This window comes from Corvus moneduloides, chromosome Z (assembly GCF_009650955.1).
Source record: "Corvus moneduloides isolate bCorMon1 chromosome Z, bCorMon1.pri, whole genome shotgun sequence".
In the NCBI taxonomy this organism is placed as follows: domain Eukaryota; kingdom Metazoa; phylum Chordata; class Aves; order Passeriformes; family Corvidae; genus Corvus; species Corvus moneduloides.
Window position 1 is genome coordinate 70,264,683 of NC_045511.1, and position 14,078 is coordinate 70,278,760.

General features: G+C 43.8%; 1 protein-coding gene and 1 long non-coding RNA gene across 2 annotated transcripts in view; both read left to right on the plus strand.

The window, feature by feature from the left end:
• The first annotated feature begins 2,504 nt into the window (after positions 1 to 2,504).
• FBXL17 (F-box and leucine rich repeat protein 17) overlaps positions 2,505 to 14,078 on the plus strand; it is a 275,259-nt gene continuing 263,685 nt past the window's right edge. Inside the window, exon 1 of the mRNA XM_032095796.1 lies at positions 2,505 to 3,375. Within this exon, the coding sequence (XP_031951687.1) occupies positions 2,650 to 3,375 (726 nt within the window). The 5' untranslated portion in view covers positions 2,505 to 2,649. The remainder of the gene's footprint in view (positions 3,376 to 14,078) is intronic.
• Positions 8,267 to 9,441, plus strand: LOC116437736. Its single transcript, XR_004237434.1, has 3 exons — positions 8,267 to 8,374; positions 9,080 to 9,210; positions 9,302 to 9,441. It is a non-coding gene; the product is annotated as an uncharacterized LOC116437736 (long non-coding RNA).

The following is a 14,078-nucleotide window of genomic DNA, read 5'->3' on the forward strand; positions in this document are numbered from 1 at the left end:
TTGAAATAATGGCAGATTTGATTGGAATGTGCTACACTGAATTTGTAGCTGTTACTGCTGTTTAGCTATTAATTGGCAGGCTGCTGTGCTTTCCATGGGGCTTGCTTTCCTGTCTGTCTGTTGGAGTCCAGTGCATGTCAGTGGCTGTTCTGATCTTGCTGCCAGCTGCACTGCTGGTCACCTCAGTGTGTTGTGCCTGGGAACACTTTGGTGACAGCCATGGCAAAGTGCCTGGGCTGGGGGGTGGCCGGGGCACTGCTGTGCTCCTGTGCAGGCATACTGGACGGGCTGGAACTCCAGTGTGAACCTGAGTTGAAGGGACTGTGACTCGTGGAAGAGTCCATGGTGGAGCAGAGAACCACTGGCAGCCCATGGAGGATCCCATGGCGGAGCAGGTGGATATCCAAAGGCACATGTGACTGCATCAGAAGCCTTTTCTGGAGCAGGCTCCTGACATGACCTCTGGACCCATGGAAGGGCTCCACTCTGGAGCAGTTCTTGAAATACTGAGGCCTGTGTGGGAAGGACACACATTGGAGAAGTTGAAGGCAGCCAGCATTTATTCTGAGCTCCAATTGGTTTGAAGATTTGACTTGGACTTCCATCTTCTTTTAATGTTGTCTTTGTTTTTCCTTACTGACATAAAATTTTGCAGTCTGTGGGAGGAGGGAGTGTGTGACCCGCCACTGGCAGGCAGCTGGGGCAACCACAAACCTATGGCTAAGGCACAAAGAGTGAATTCATGTCCATTACCTTGCTAACTGGAGGAGCCCTGAAGCAACACCTGGGCTACACAAGTGCAGAGCAGGCAATGTTAAACTCAGTCCATGTAAGAGGACGACTGGCTGTTCACATAGTCTCATCAAGAGCTACTTCCAGCTGTCTTCTGCTTTTCAACCCATTCTCCCAACAGAGCAGAAAAGGCCTTGCCAACTTTTTGCAAAACTTTGCTGTGGTTTGTATTGATGAATCTCATTGAGTTGTAAATCCAAACAAAATATTCTATTGCTCTACTTTTATCCAAAGGTATATTTAGTACTTTTCTCGTAGGAAACACATTTTTACAGAGCTGCTGAAGACTAATAACAGAGGCAGCAGACAAAAATAATAGCAGCATGGGTATTTTAATTCTAACATAACTCGTCCCTTGGCAAAAGGCCAAAAGATGTGCTGCACAATATAAAATACTGTACATTTCTTGTTGTGCCCTTTGTTATTTAATATTATTACTGCACCATATATACTCTAGCTATAACTTGCCTTCTCCTTCCCCAAACACCTTTTACTAAAGACAAAATTGCACATATATTTAAACTATATATCTAAGCCTACACAGCTAAGTCAACAGTTTAGAACTGAATGCTGAAACAAATCGTTTTTGCTAGGCACTAAGCAGAGTCCTAAAACAGTGCAGCCTCCAGCAAGGATTTATACACCTGGGCACCTACATAGAGGTTCAATACACTCCAGTTAGAGGTGACTGTCTCCAGGATGGCATAGGGAGTTGGAGGTCCCATGTGAGCCCTGGTTCTGGGTGTACAATGAATTAGAACAGTAGAAAACCATTATTTTATGGAGAGTGTTGGTGGGAAGAAGGCGTTGACAGAGGAAAACTTGGAAGACTGCTCTTGGTGGTCTCTCAGCTTGTGTTGCTTTGCCACTACAAAACCTCAGCTACTGTCCTGCTGTAGAGACCAGTGGGCAGGGATCCTCTCATATTTCCTTACAAGGAGTAACCCAAAAAACCTTTTATTTCAGTTACTCAAAAATATGCATGTATTTTATACATCTTATGTATACATATATAAGGCAATGAGCTAAGGGAGGGGGTCCAGAGGAGGCTACAAAGATGATGATGGGTCGGGAGCATCTCTCTTATAAGGAGAGACTGCACGAGCTGGGCCCGTTTAGTTTAGAGAAGAGTGAAATGGATTCTCAGTAATGTGTATAAATATCTCCAAGGCTGGTGCCAACAGTATGGTCCCAGACTCTTTTCAGTGGTGCCCAGTGACAGGACAGGGGGCAACGACTATAAATTAAAACACAGGAAGTTCCACCTCAACAAGAACGTCACGTTGAGGGTAGCAGAGCAATAGACAAGGTAGGCCGTGGCGCCTTCTTCTCTGAGGAAATTCCAAGCCCACCTGGGTACGTTCCTGTGCTACCTGCTCCAGCTGACCCTGCCTTGGCAGGGGGTGGGACGAGATGATCTCCAGAGGTCCCTTCCAACCTTAAGGATTCCGTGATAATGCATACACGCATATATGACACGCGTACGTGCCGTATGCAGTTTGTCGACCCGCATTTACACCACAGCGAGTGCACTGAAGTGACGCACAGGGGCACACGGCAGGCACACGACAGGCACCCACCCTCACGCACCCGCGGCGCAGCCTCCTCCCGCCCCAGCGCGGCCGCTGGCGGCAGCAGCGCCGGCCCGCGGAGCGCCGCCCCCGCTCCCCGGGGGAGGTCAGGCCGGCGGTAGCGGAAGCTTCTCCCTCTCTCCCTCCCTCCCTCTCGGCGTCCCGGAACCAGCCCCGCCGCCGCCGCCGCCACCTCCTGCCCCGGCCCGCCGGCAGCATGTCAGCTCCCGGCGCCGCCTCCCGCAGGTGACACCCGCCCTTCCGCTGCCGCCGCCTCCCCTCCTATATGGGCCACCTGCTCTCGAAGGAGGCAAGGAGCCTGAGCCGGGACCGCCGCCGCCGCCCGCGGGGGAAGGTGCCGCCGCGCAGCCGGAGCTGCTTCCTGCGCGGGCCCTGCATGCTCTGCTTCATCGTGCACGGCGCTAGCCCTCCCGCCCCGGAGCAGCCGCTGCCCGCCGGAGACCCGCTGCTGCCGCCGCCCTACGTGTCGCTGAGCGTCGCGGAGCAGCGCGTGGCCCGCCGCCTCCTGCGCCTGGCGCCCGCCGCCTGGGAGCCGCCGGGCCGCTGCCAACGCCTCTTCCTCTCCGGCCTGCTGCCCTCGCCGGTGCGGGGCCTCCTGGGGCCGCCCGGCGAGGTCTCCTCCGAGATGGTGTGCAAGCGCAAGGGGGCCGGGCTGCCCGCCTGCCCGCCCTGCAAGCAGCCGCGCTGCGCTGCCGCCGAGCCCGAGCCCGGTGCCTGCCAGTGCCCGGCGGAGCCGCAGCTGCTCGCCCTGCCCGGCGCCGCGGGGGAGAGCGGTGGGGGCACCGCCGGGCAGAGCGGCGGGGGCCAGCCCGCCTCGCCGCCGCCTCCCGCACCCGAGGAGGAGAAGGAGCAGGGCCGGGAGGAGGAGAAGGAGCGGGGCGGCGAGGCGGGCTGCGAAGAGCCGCTGGAGTACCCCGGCGACAGTTGCCGGGAGCTGCCGCCGCCGCCCACCCCGGACATCAACCAGCTGCCGCCCTCCATCCTCCTCAAGGTGGGTCGGGGTGGGGGGATGGACGGGCCAGCCCTCTCTCTGAGGATGTGGGAAGGGACTGTGCCAGGCCGGTGTCGCCGGGCGGACTCGGTGCAGGGGGGGAGCCGGAGGAGGCCGGCTCGGTCCGGAGCGGTCTCAGTGCCGGGCTTCGTGGAGATAGATAGGGTTGTGGGGGTGTTGTTGGGTTTTGTTTGTGTCCTGTTCCGCGACCGCATTTGTTTGTCGTTGTAAACGGCGTTGTGAGCCATTACCTGGAGGTGCAGACGCACAAATCAGCTCCAGAAGCTGTCCTCGTAAGTGTTTTGGCTGTACCCGTTAACTTCGTAAGGTGCCCTTCCCAAGTTGACTTTTACTTGCATCACTTGGTGTAATACTCGCCAAGGGGGCCTGTCACTGTATTTAGTGCTTCCGTGGGTGTTGGAGCTACACAGACAAGTTTTCAGTGTTGATTATTAAACAGTTTCTATTGCTGTGTATTGTGGATCAATTTTGGCCCTAGTAGTTCCACAGTATTTGCAGCCTTCTTGAATTACATGCTTTCATAACTTCTTACACTGTATATCCAAGGAATAGTCTCACCTTTCCTGTCCCTTCTGCTGTCTTTCTGTTTCTTTAATACTGTTCTCTTTTGGAACTACTTTCCGTTTTTAATCTAGTCTCTTGACCACTGTGCTGACTTCCTTCAGCTGAACATTAGCTAAAAAGAGGAGTGTAGCTGAAACTGAGCTGGTGATGTTTTCTATAGTCTGATAAGAGTGTGCCTATAAATTTTGGGGAATAAGTTTTTAGGATTGCAGGACTTTCTCAGAGGTCAGATGGCAGAACTTAAAGCAGGACATAGTAATGGAGGAGTGTGAGATATGACTTTTGGTGTTCATATTTTCTAGTTGTACATCCAATGTAGAAAATACTTCCTTTACTCTTTTGTTCTCAAACAGTAACAACCTACTTATCTGTCTGTCATAACACTAATTCTGTGGGAGGTTTGGTTGGTTTGAGTTTTTTTTTTTTTGTTGTTGTTTGTTTTTTTAATACTTATGAGTGTTTTAGTAATGATATATTTCATAGATGCTCTATGCAAATTAATTCTAGGCAAATAAAAACTCATGAACTATCATCTGAATTAATCTCATCTGTGATTGCAGAATTGAAACTGTCTTGTAGTTCTTCTAGAAGGGAATACATTTGTTTGCCACTGTTACTGGAAGATAACATTTTTCTTTGACACTTGGTTTTAGGATTTGAAACTGGACTTATTAGATTAGCGTAGCTGAAATACTTTTTGATCAATGGTATGAGTGCTTGTCTGTGGTTATGTTTAGTACTCAGTTTCACTTTTTCAAAAAAAACCAATGTCTAACTCTGCCATTGATGCCTTGAAGTGGCTACCTGAACAGAGAGGCCACACAAGATTAAGAGAATAAAAGCAGGTATTTGAAGGGCCTTCAAAGGTATGCCTTGGGAATCAAAAGCCTCAGAGGTGCTCCACCCAAGATGGACCCTGGGTCACGGGTTTTTCACACTTTTATAAGTTTGGTCCATTTGCATATCAGGGTTAATTCCCCAATTATAATTTCAAGTAATTATGTAATTACCCCAAGTTTGCTCCCCCTGTCCAGAGGCTCAGTTTACATATTTCACAGTAAGGTGTCCTTGAGTTCAGGCCCAGAGAGGGTTTGTTACATCTAACCAAAATGTGAGAACAGTAGCTAACAGGCTATACAAAGTTTCAGAGTTACATACTAGGCAGTGCAGGATCTAAAAGATGCAAAAGCTAAAACCTAAGGCATCACCATAACTTTGATAATGAAAGATGTCATGTCCATTTCACCTGTGGACTAGTTTAAATGTTATTTAATCTCTTCTCTATTTTATATAGACACAGTATTTTATTCTTACCTGTACTTTCAAGGTTGTGGGGTTCTTTTGTTTGGTTGGGTTTTTTTTTGCAAACTAGGTATTTTGTTTTAACCCCAGCTAGAAATTAGGTAGGCAGCCACTCACTCACCGCATCTGCAGACTGGTGGGGAGGAGAACTGAGGGGAAAAAAGTATATCTTGTGGGTTGTGATAAGAACAGTGTAATAGCTGAAAAGAAATAAAGTATGCTACTAACAATGTTTGTATAAAAAAGGGAGCAAGAAAGAGAGATCCATGTGATGCACAATACATTTATTTTGTACCACCTACAAAGCACTGTACCAGCGACTGAGAAGAATTCTATCCTAGCTGAAATCAGGACAGACATCTACCTTCCCCAGTGATTTTTGTCTTTATAGTTGCCCTGTAATCCAGTTCCTTCTGCAATGTCTTTGAAGAAATAGGCCATTATTTCCAGCATTGTGGTAGGAGCCAACCTATTCACCCCCAAATTTGCCCTTCAATCCTTAGTTGTCCTAACGAGTTGGGTTTGTGTTGGTTTTTTGAGATTTTATATATATGTATATATATATGCACACATACACAAGATATGTGTATCTTTATCTGTATGTCTGTCTCTCCTAACAATTCCATTGTTTGGGGTTTTTTGGCTGCTTCCAAAATATACTACTCTGTTGTGGAACTTTTAACTTCAGGTTTCTAACCAGGCATCCTGTCAACAGATTTACAAGTGTCTTCTTATGATGGGTTTTGATACAGATAGAATATCCTAAATATAATCCTTTCTCCAAAGGTGTCATTTTATTATGAGAGGGTGGGAGACAAATATACTGAAAATCTTTACTGAGCTTTTCACAGTAGGTAAAGGAGATACAAACCTTAATACAAGGACAAGAGATTCCATCCTGGGAAGCATCAGGAGACAGATCCTGCTGGTTTTTTTCTTGATTCCTACATCTGTGACCTCCTGATGCAGTGGTGCTGGTACAGGAGCGGCTGTCAGGAGTGTCTGTAGGTGGCCTCAAGACAAGCCCAAAGAAATACGTCAGGGACTCCTTAAGCCGCTGGCCACTTTGTCTGCCGAGGTGCTGTTTTGCTGTTTGCAGTGGTTCAGTCTCCTGTAAGCTAAGGGTTTGATGGAAGGTGGGGTTTGTCAGACTGAAACTGGCCTGCAGATCATTAGATGGGCCGTAGTGGTTTGGGAGGTTCATGGTGCAGTGTGCCAGTTGATCCTGTTTTCCTGGCTGCTGAAGACGTATCATGGTCAATATGAAGTGATAAAAGAATTGTGGTTCCATAGTCAAGCTTTTGAGTTTTGCTTTTCATTGGCTGCTGAAATATATATGAGAAAACAATGTTACACAGTGGGCAAAATGTCATCTTTAGTCTTAGTAGAGGAGAGTGATTACCTTTTACTAAAGGGTAATTTGAAGCCATTCTCTTTAAAACTCCGGGGGAATTAAGGAATTACAGATCAGACAGCTGTAAGCAGCTTGACTGTGTCCTAGACATGTGTGAAGGAAAAAAAAAACGCCAACGAACAGGGACCTGTTTCTAAGCATGCAGTACAGAAAATTACAAAATCTTCCGTGACATATGACTAAGTTCTGAAAACTTTGTGCTACATGTCACAAATCTGTGCCTATTGAAGTTTCACTGCTGTTTGTTCCTGGAAAGCATAAATAAAATAGAAAAATAAATAAATCTTCCTGTTTTACCTATTACCTCTTTGCAGTGCTGCTGTTTAATCAAAAAAGGTGTAAAATGGTCTGCAGACTGTGAGCTTACGAGAGAAAGCCAATTCAAACACTTCAGATTTCCTTTTGAAGTGTATTAACAGGAGTTGTGCATGTGAAACACAGAAAGGAAATTCTCTCCTGTGCTTGGTGCTTTAAAGCCTCTGCTAGAGTACTGCATTAGGCTGTGGGCACTGGGATCTCCCTATAAAACCCACACACAAATGTGAGGGGCATCAGAGGAGAGCCAGAGGTCATCAAAAACATGGCCTATTACAGTAGTTGGAAGATTCTGGTTAAATTGAATGACACTTCTTTAGATAAAAGACTGAGATGCAATCTTTAGTTAAGAGAAAATTGATAGGAAGTTCAACTGTGTTCCTGTCCCTTGTCGTATAGAAGGAAATAATAACCTTAATTTGGGTGAGATACTTGAGTGTTCTTACACTGTATCATTTTCCAACTTCTGACAAAAGTGGTTTCCTGTTTCTTAGGTTATGTGACAAGTTGGGATTTCTATTTATTGATTCTTTTTTAAACATCAAGGGGAATGGCATTATCAGGAATGGTTGGGGTGTGCTCAAACTTGCTTCAAAACAAAAGGGTCTAGAATAGATGATGTCTTCTTTTTGAGGTCCTCTTTCTCAGTTTGCTGATCTTATTTTTATAAAGCATGAGCATGTGCCTGGAGCAGAGATTCTGTCAGTTTTGGCTTAGGGCTAATCCACTCTAAAGGGAAGAGAAGTGTGCGTGTATTTTATTTAATGTAGGGTTTTCATATGTATTGCTACTATTATTTGAAAGACTATTGACTCCTTTCCTTGTAGCTTTAGTCAGTGCTTTTTACTTATTTTTTTTCATTCTTCCCTTGTAACAATAACTTACAGGTTTTCTTTTGTTGCCATGATAATTTAACAAGCTTTTTTATGATAATGTTGATTGATACAAAATGCATTGCTGCAGTCATTGTACTGCTAGCTCTGAATTTAAGATAATCTGAGTAATAGGAAGTGGGTTTGATAGACTAGAGCTAGACCTTTAATTTTGTCCTCTGATTTTTGAATGCTGGCATTTATACCTGAAAAGACTGCATGTGCATGTTATAGTTGCACTGTGATTTTCTTTTTTTAAAATTTTTTAAAAAATATTTATTTGCCTAGTCAGGAGGCAGAGGCATCAAAATACGTCATTTGTATTGAACTTTATCCTCAAGTTCATTGAGTCACTTTCGTAATACTAGCTTTCCTTCCTACTTATGCTGGTGTTCTGAACAGATTATCCTGTCTAAAGTTTGTGTTGAATCTGCTCAACTCAAACTGTATTTTAAATATAGCACTAAGAGACATGGAACAGGTTTTGAACCTTTGTGGCTGCAGCTGGGAGGTAAAATGTCCTGTAACTCCACTATTAATTTGCCTGAACTCCTTTTTTTTTTAGCAATGATCAACACAGCAATGTAGTTGTTACGGATTTCTTTTGGGTTTTTTTGGCTTTTTGTTTTTCTATGAAGGTTACTGTCACCCTGTGATTCTAGCAGGGAAATGAATCAGTTTGAGGTTCACTGTGCTGTTACTGAGCTGCTGGAATGCAGTTGAGGGGCACAGTTGTGAAGGGAAGGTGTGCCAGAGGACTAGTAACTAAAAAGAAGACAGTATATGCTCATTTTTTCAATGATAAATTTCTAAAATAAATTTTATGATTTGTTGCGTAATTATAAAAACAATTGTTTTGCTTTGCAGAGATGTGTTTGAGAAGGTGGCTTTTGTGTAAGCTTGTAGGTTTTAACATCACAGAATGAGCTATGTGATGGAGGAGAAATGTCTTGGAATGAAATTTCTGCTTTTTCTGACAGGGATAGAGCCCTTAGCACTTACAGGCAGTGAAAGTTTCCCTAATGTTGTTTAGGTGTTGTCTTGGCTGGTTCTGCATCTCCAAAACTATGTGTTATTGCATGGAGAAAACTAACAGCTTACAAGTTGTGTTGTGTTGGAATGTAAAGTAAATTAAATGTAACTTCTGCTTTTGTTCCCTATTCATTTATTTGTTTCTTTTGTTCAGGTTGCCTGACCCATGTTTGATCTTTCACAGATTTTGCTTTGTTTTAATGTCTCCCTCTGCTTTTAAACTGGCATGGTGACTCAGAAGCACTACCTGGTGTCTTTTAGTGAGAACAGTTGGGTTTCTGGGAGTAAAAACGTTGTGAGCTCCTGCAAATAAAGGTACTCTGCTTATTGGTCAGGACTCTTCCCCTCCATTAGGAAGACAGTCATTTCACACAGACAGAAGCTGAAGTTGTGCTTTGCCTTGCAGCTAAGGCAACCTGTGAGTAAGTGGCTGGTAAGGGCAGTGTCTGGCTCCTTTTGTAACCTCTGGCTGCATGTTCCTGCCACTGCCTTTGTGCTCTGTAGAGTGATCATGCGATTGCAGGGTGAGTAAATTCATCTGGCTAATCTGACACCAATCTAACGCGTCAAAACTTTTCCTTAGGATCAGCTGCCTGAAAAGACATTCTCTAAGTACAGTCACTAAATCCAGTGCAAAAATTCAGGTGACTGAAGGTAGGGGACTGGTAAACTGTTGCTGTGAATGGCAACTTGCCAAGAGAATACTGGCTGTGATTGAAATCACACCATCGCTTTTCCTGGCTGGCACAATTTACTTAATCGCAAGAGCACTTTTAACTTAATCTCCTTCATGAGGGTACTGAGGCTCCTTTCAGAGGTGTGTGTGTTCAGTGCTCACATCTTTCATAAACTCAGAATCATTCATATTTCCCTTGTTCTTTTCAAGTTATGTGGGCAAAGTGAAGAAATCTCTTGAAAACAAAGCAGATACTTGTCTTTCCTTCCTTCCTCCTCTCTTATATATGATTTTTGAGTTTTCTGAATAGAATGAAGCAGCCTTTAATAAACATAACCCCCCTGGTAGCTTAACTGCTCTATGCCTGCAATTAGCAAATACTGTATTTTACAGTTCATAGTAAAATGTCATGCACTAAGCATGTTCTTTTTGTCAAATGGTACTTGAGAAATATTTTTGTTAACAAAATTTTAGTTAGTTGCTAAAAAAGTTGATGAAACGAATGAGCAGTTTTCCAAAAATGAGTGTCTCAACTTACTTAGGCACCATGAAATGTTTGAGTGTACATTTTATTGTTCTTCTGTTGTTAATTCCATAAGCTTTTTGGTTTCAAATGAATCTACCTAATACAGTGAAATAAAAACAATTTTATAGATACCTATTCTTGAATACAAAAGTTTTTTATTGATAGAGGAGAGCTTCAGTCACAGAAATGAAACAACTTCTTTCAAATGAAAATGATGGACAGAAATAGGAGATGCATAGATTCACCTTTTACAGTCTCTTCTGCCATGGGGCCTGTATTTTGTTCATGTTCATAGAGGTATACCTTATTCTTAAAATTAGCAGTATCTTTTTAAAGACTGGTATTAGCAGTCAACTGAATTTTCTTGCATCCTTTGCTGAGGCAAAAGTTTCTTTACTCTGTGCAATTAATTTGTGCAAATTAATTCTAACTCCTTGATTATGGTTTTTAAAAATATTTTTTTTTAAATTAAAGTTGTCTTTTGATAGGTTAAAATTATTTCTAGAATTATGCTTATGTTTACTTTACATTTGATTTGGGTGATGTGAGTTACTTTTTAGAAAACTTCATGTTGAGGATACTGTGATAGCAACCACATACACAGTTTTCTCCTACCAAGCTTTTTTTCATAGTAACTTTCATGGATGTGGTTGACTTTTCATTATTTCCTTTGATTAGAAGTGCAGTTATCTTCTTCACTTGATTCACTTTGAGGAACTTGATTTAAAGCCAAAATTACCAAATATTTAAAGACACACTAAATAAACTTAGTACATGGATTTGTGATATTTTAAAGCGGATCTTTAGTCTTTTAAAAAAAGGTATTTATAGGATGTTTTGTGGAGGTTTTTGTTTGTTTTGCTGTTTTTTTCCTCCTCTGTTCCTGCTGAATGCTGAAATACTAACATTTAGCACAGATGTTTAAAGCAGTCTTTTTTGAACATGCAGGTTGAACTATCTAGCATATGTAGAAACAGTGGGGAAGTGTTAAGAGTGTAATGTCTGAAGCCCATTATGCAGGGACTTGGTGGTAAAGGAGAGAATTGCACAGAATAACTTTATTTCTCATTTTTCTGGTTGGACACTTCGCTAATATTAATCAGCATTTGCTTTCTCCCTTTCTCATCCGTGGTCTTACAAAATATTCTAGAAAGTTGAAAAAAACACCAAAACTTGGTCAGGCACTGTTTTTTGGTGGTTGGAATTGTGCTGTGCAAGGACTTAGTTTAGCTGAATTAAAATCAATTGAACATCACCTGATTCAGAATGGTGGATTGACTCGGGTGGGGTACTGTGGAATTAGCTGTGCTTTGTTGTTTAAAAGTAAATCAATGTGGCCTTTCTCTTGTAAGGGATTGATATGGTTGTATCTATCAACATAAAAGAAGGCTGTTTGAATTGAGTTCAGTAGATTGAATGTGATTTGACTGAAAACTACCTATATCTGTTAGTTGACTTTTGCTGTCCTGGGCATTGCATTTTTGTATTTTCTTTCTGACGTAGGATCAGTTAGGTTGGAAAACATCTCCTAAGATCATTAAATCCAACCATTAACCTGGTACTGCCAAGTCCACCAATAATCCATGCCCCTAAGTGCCACATCTATGTGTCTTTTAAATAACCTTCAGGGATGGTGACTCCACGACTGCCTTGAGCAGCGTGTTCCAGTGCTGGATAGCCCTTTCAGTGAAGAAATTTTTCCTAATGTCTGAACTAAACCTCCCCTGCCTCAGCTTGAAGCTATTTCTTATTGTCCTGTCACTTTTTGCCTGGGAGAAGACCCCAACACCCACATGGCTACACCCTTGTTATAGGCAGTTGTAGAGATGATAAGGTCCCCCCTGGGCCTCCTTTTCTCCAGGCTGAACACCCCCAGTTCCCTCAGCTGCTCCCCATCAGACTTGTGCTCCAGACCCTGCCCCAGCTCCAGTGCCCTTCTCTGGATGCACACCAGTACCTCAGGATTTTTCTGGTAGTGAGTGACTCAAAACTGACCACAGGATTGAGGTGTGGCTTCACCAGTGCCCGGCGCAGGGGAATGGTCACTGCCCTGGTCCTGCTCCTGCACTATTTCTGGTGGCCAACTGGGTGTAACTCCATTCACCAGCACTCCCTGGGCCTGGCTGTCCAGCGAAATTTTTTACCCAGTAAACAGTGCACCCATGCAAGCTGTGAGCAGACAGTTTCTCCAGGAGACTGCTGTGTCAAAGCAAACTGTGTCAAAGACTTTACTGAATTCCAGGCAGACAAAATTAACAGCCTTTCACTCATTACACCAAGCAGGTCACCTGGTCATGGGAGGAGACCAGGTTGGTCAAGCAGGACTTGCCTTTCACAAACCACTGCTGGCTGGGCCTCACTCCTGGTTGTCCTGTATGTGCCACGTAATGACACTTGAAATGATCTGCTCCATACCCTTATGCAGGACCACTGACAGCATTGTGGTTCCCTGGATCCTCCTTCGAGCCTTTCTTGTAGATGAGCATCACATTTGGCAGCATCCAGTCAACTGGAAATGCCCCCGTTAGCAGCCAGGACTGTTTGTTAATAATTGAAAGCAGCTTGGTGAGCACTTCCACCAGCTCCTTCGGGGCCCATGGATCCTGTTTGGTCCCGTAGACTTGTGTGTGTCTTAAGTGATGTAGCAGGTCACTGACTGTTCCCCTGTGGATTATGGGGGGGACTTCATTCTGCTCCCTCTCACTGTCTTCCAGTTCAGTGAGCTGGGTACATGGAGAGCAACCAGTCTTGCTGTTAAAGACTGAGGCAAGGAAGGCATTGCTGGTCTTCAGTGAGTGTGTGTGAACAGTTTTATTTCAAAGCAAGAGCTTGTTGTTAAAGAATTTACTGTGTCTGGAAGGTATGATAAGGCTGTCAGTGGGTATCCTTGAATGGGATGTAGCCTGAAGGCTCAGAGATTCTCTTGCATCCATTGAAGGGAAGAGAAACACATTGATCTTAACAATGACATGAAAGGGTGAAGCAGGAGGAACTGACATCTGCATTAGGAATTTGAGCTGGAAGAGGGTGAGACTAGAGAGAGTGAGTGAGTGAGTTTTCCAGAACTCTGCTACCTCTTCCCCTGCCTTTTGCCAACAGAGGGAAAAAAGAAATGTAAAATGGTTCTAGAAAAAGCTATTAGACTTTTTTTTTTCCTTTACTGTGCTGAAGGATATTCTGGCGTTTGGAAGGGGGATTAGGCAGAGTTGAGGGGGAACAAATTGAATGGTGGATATGAAAGTGTACATGTTTGAGTACAATTTTCAGGAATTAAATTTGCTAACTAGTAGAACCATTGCCTTCAAAGTTCTCTGTCATAAGCGGGAGTTAAATGAACAGCCTTGTGGGTAGGAACGGTTTTAGCTTCCAGCTGTGTTTATACATCCTTGGGAATTAGAAAATTTAAGTCAGGAAAATTAAGCTGCCACAGTATCAGTATGTATCTAGAGAATAATACTGAATTAAAGGGTGCTGAAGTCATCAAAGTGAGTCAAAGCATTTTATGCATTAGTGTAGTATTTTAACCAGTAATGAGGCTAATCCCTTAATGTAAGGGTGATGTGCCACCACCTGGAATAGTATAGTCCTTGCTACTAAGTTCCATTTAGTGTAATTCAATACGTCGTCTTTTAACAATTGCGAGCTCTGAAGTGAAGCTGATGTTTTACATGGCATTATTCAGCATCCTTTTACAGCTGGAACTTTTACAGCTACTACAGACAATAAAACTGGCAAGGCCTTGTTTTTGAGCACTACCGCTTGTGTAGCTTACAGGGTTACTCCTGTGTGTGCTGGGACTTCTGCAAAGACTTGGTATCACTTCTCGTCCTGGTGGCCTTACTCACTGTTTTGTAAGAAGTCAGTTTGCAGCACCTGTACTTCTTAATTGTCTCTGCTTCTAGACTTGAGTACAGCATGGACTAAAACATGGCTACAAATGCTTTTGGACGTTTTTCAGAGTATTTTCTATGCAGCAGTACT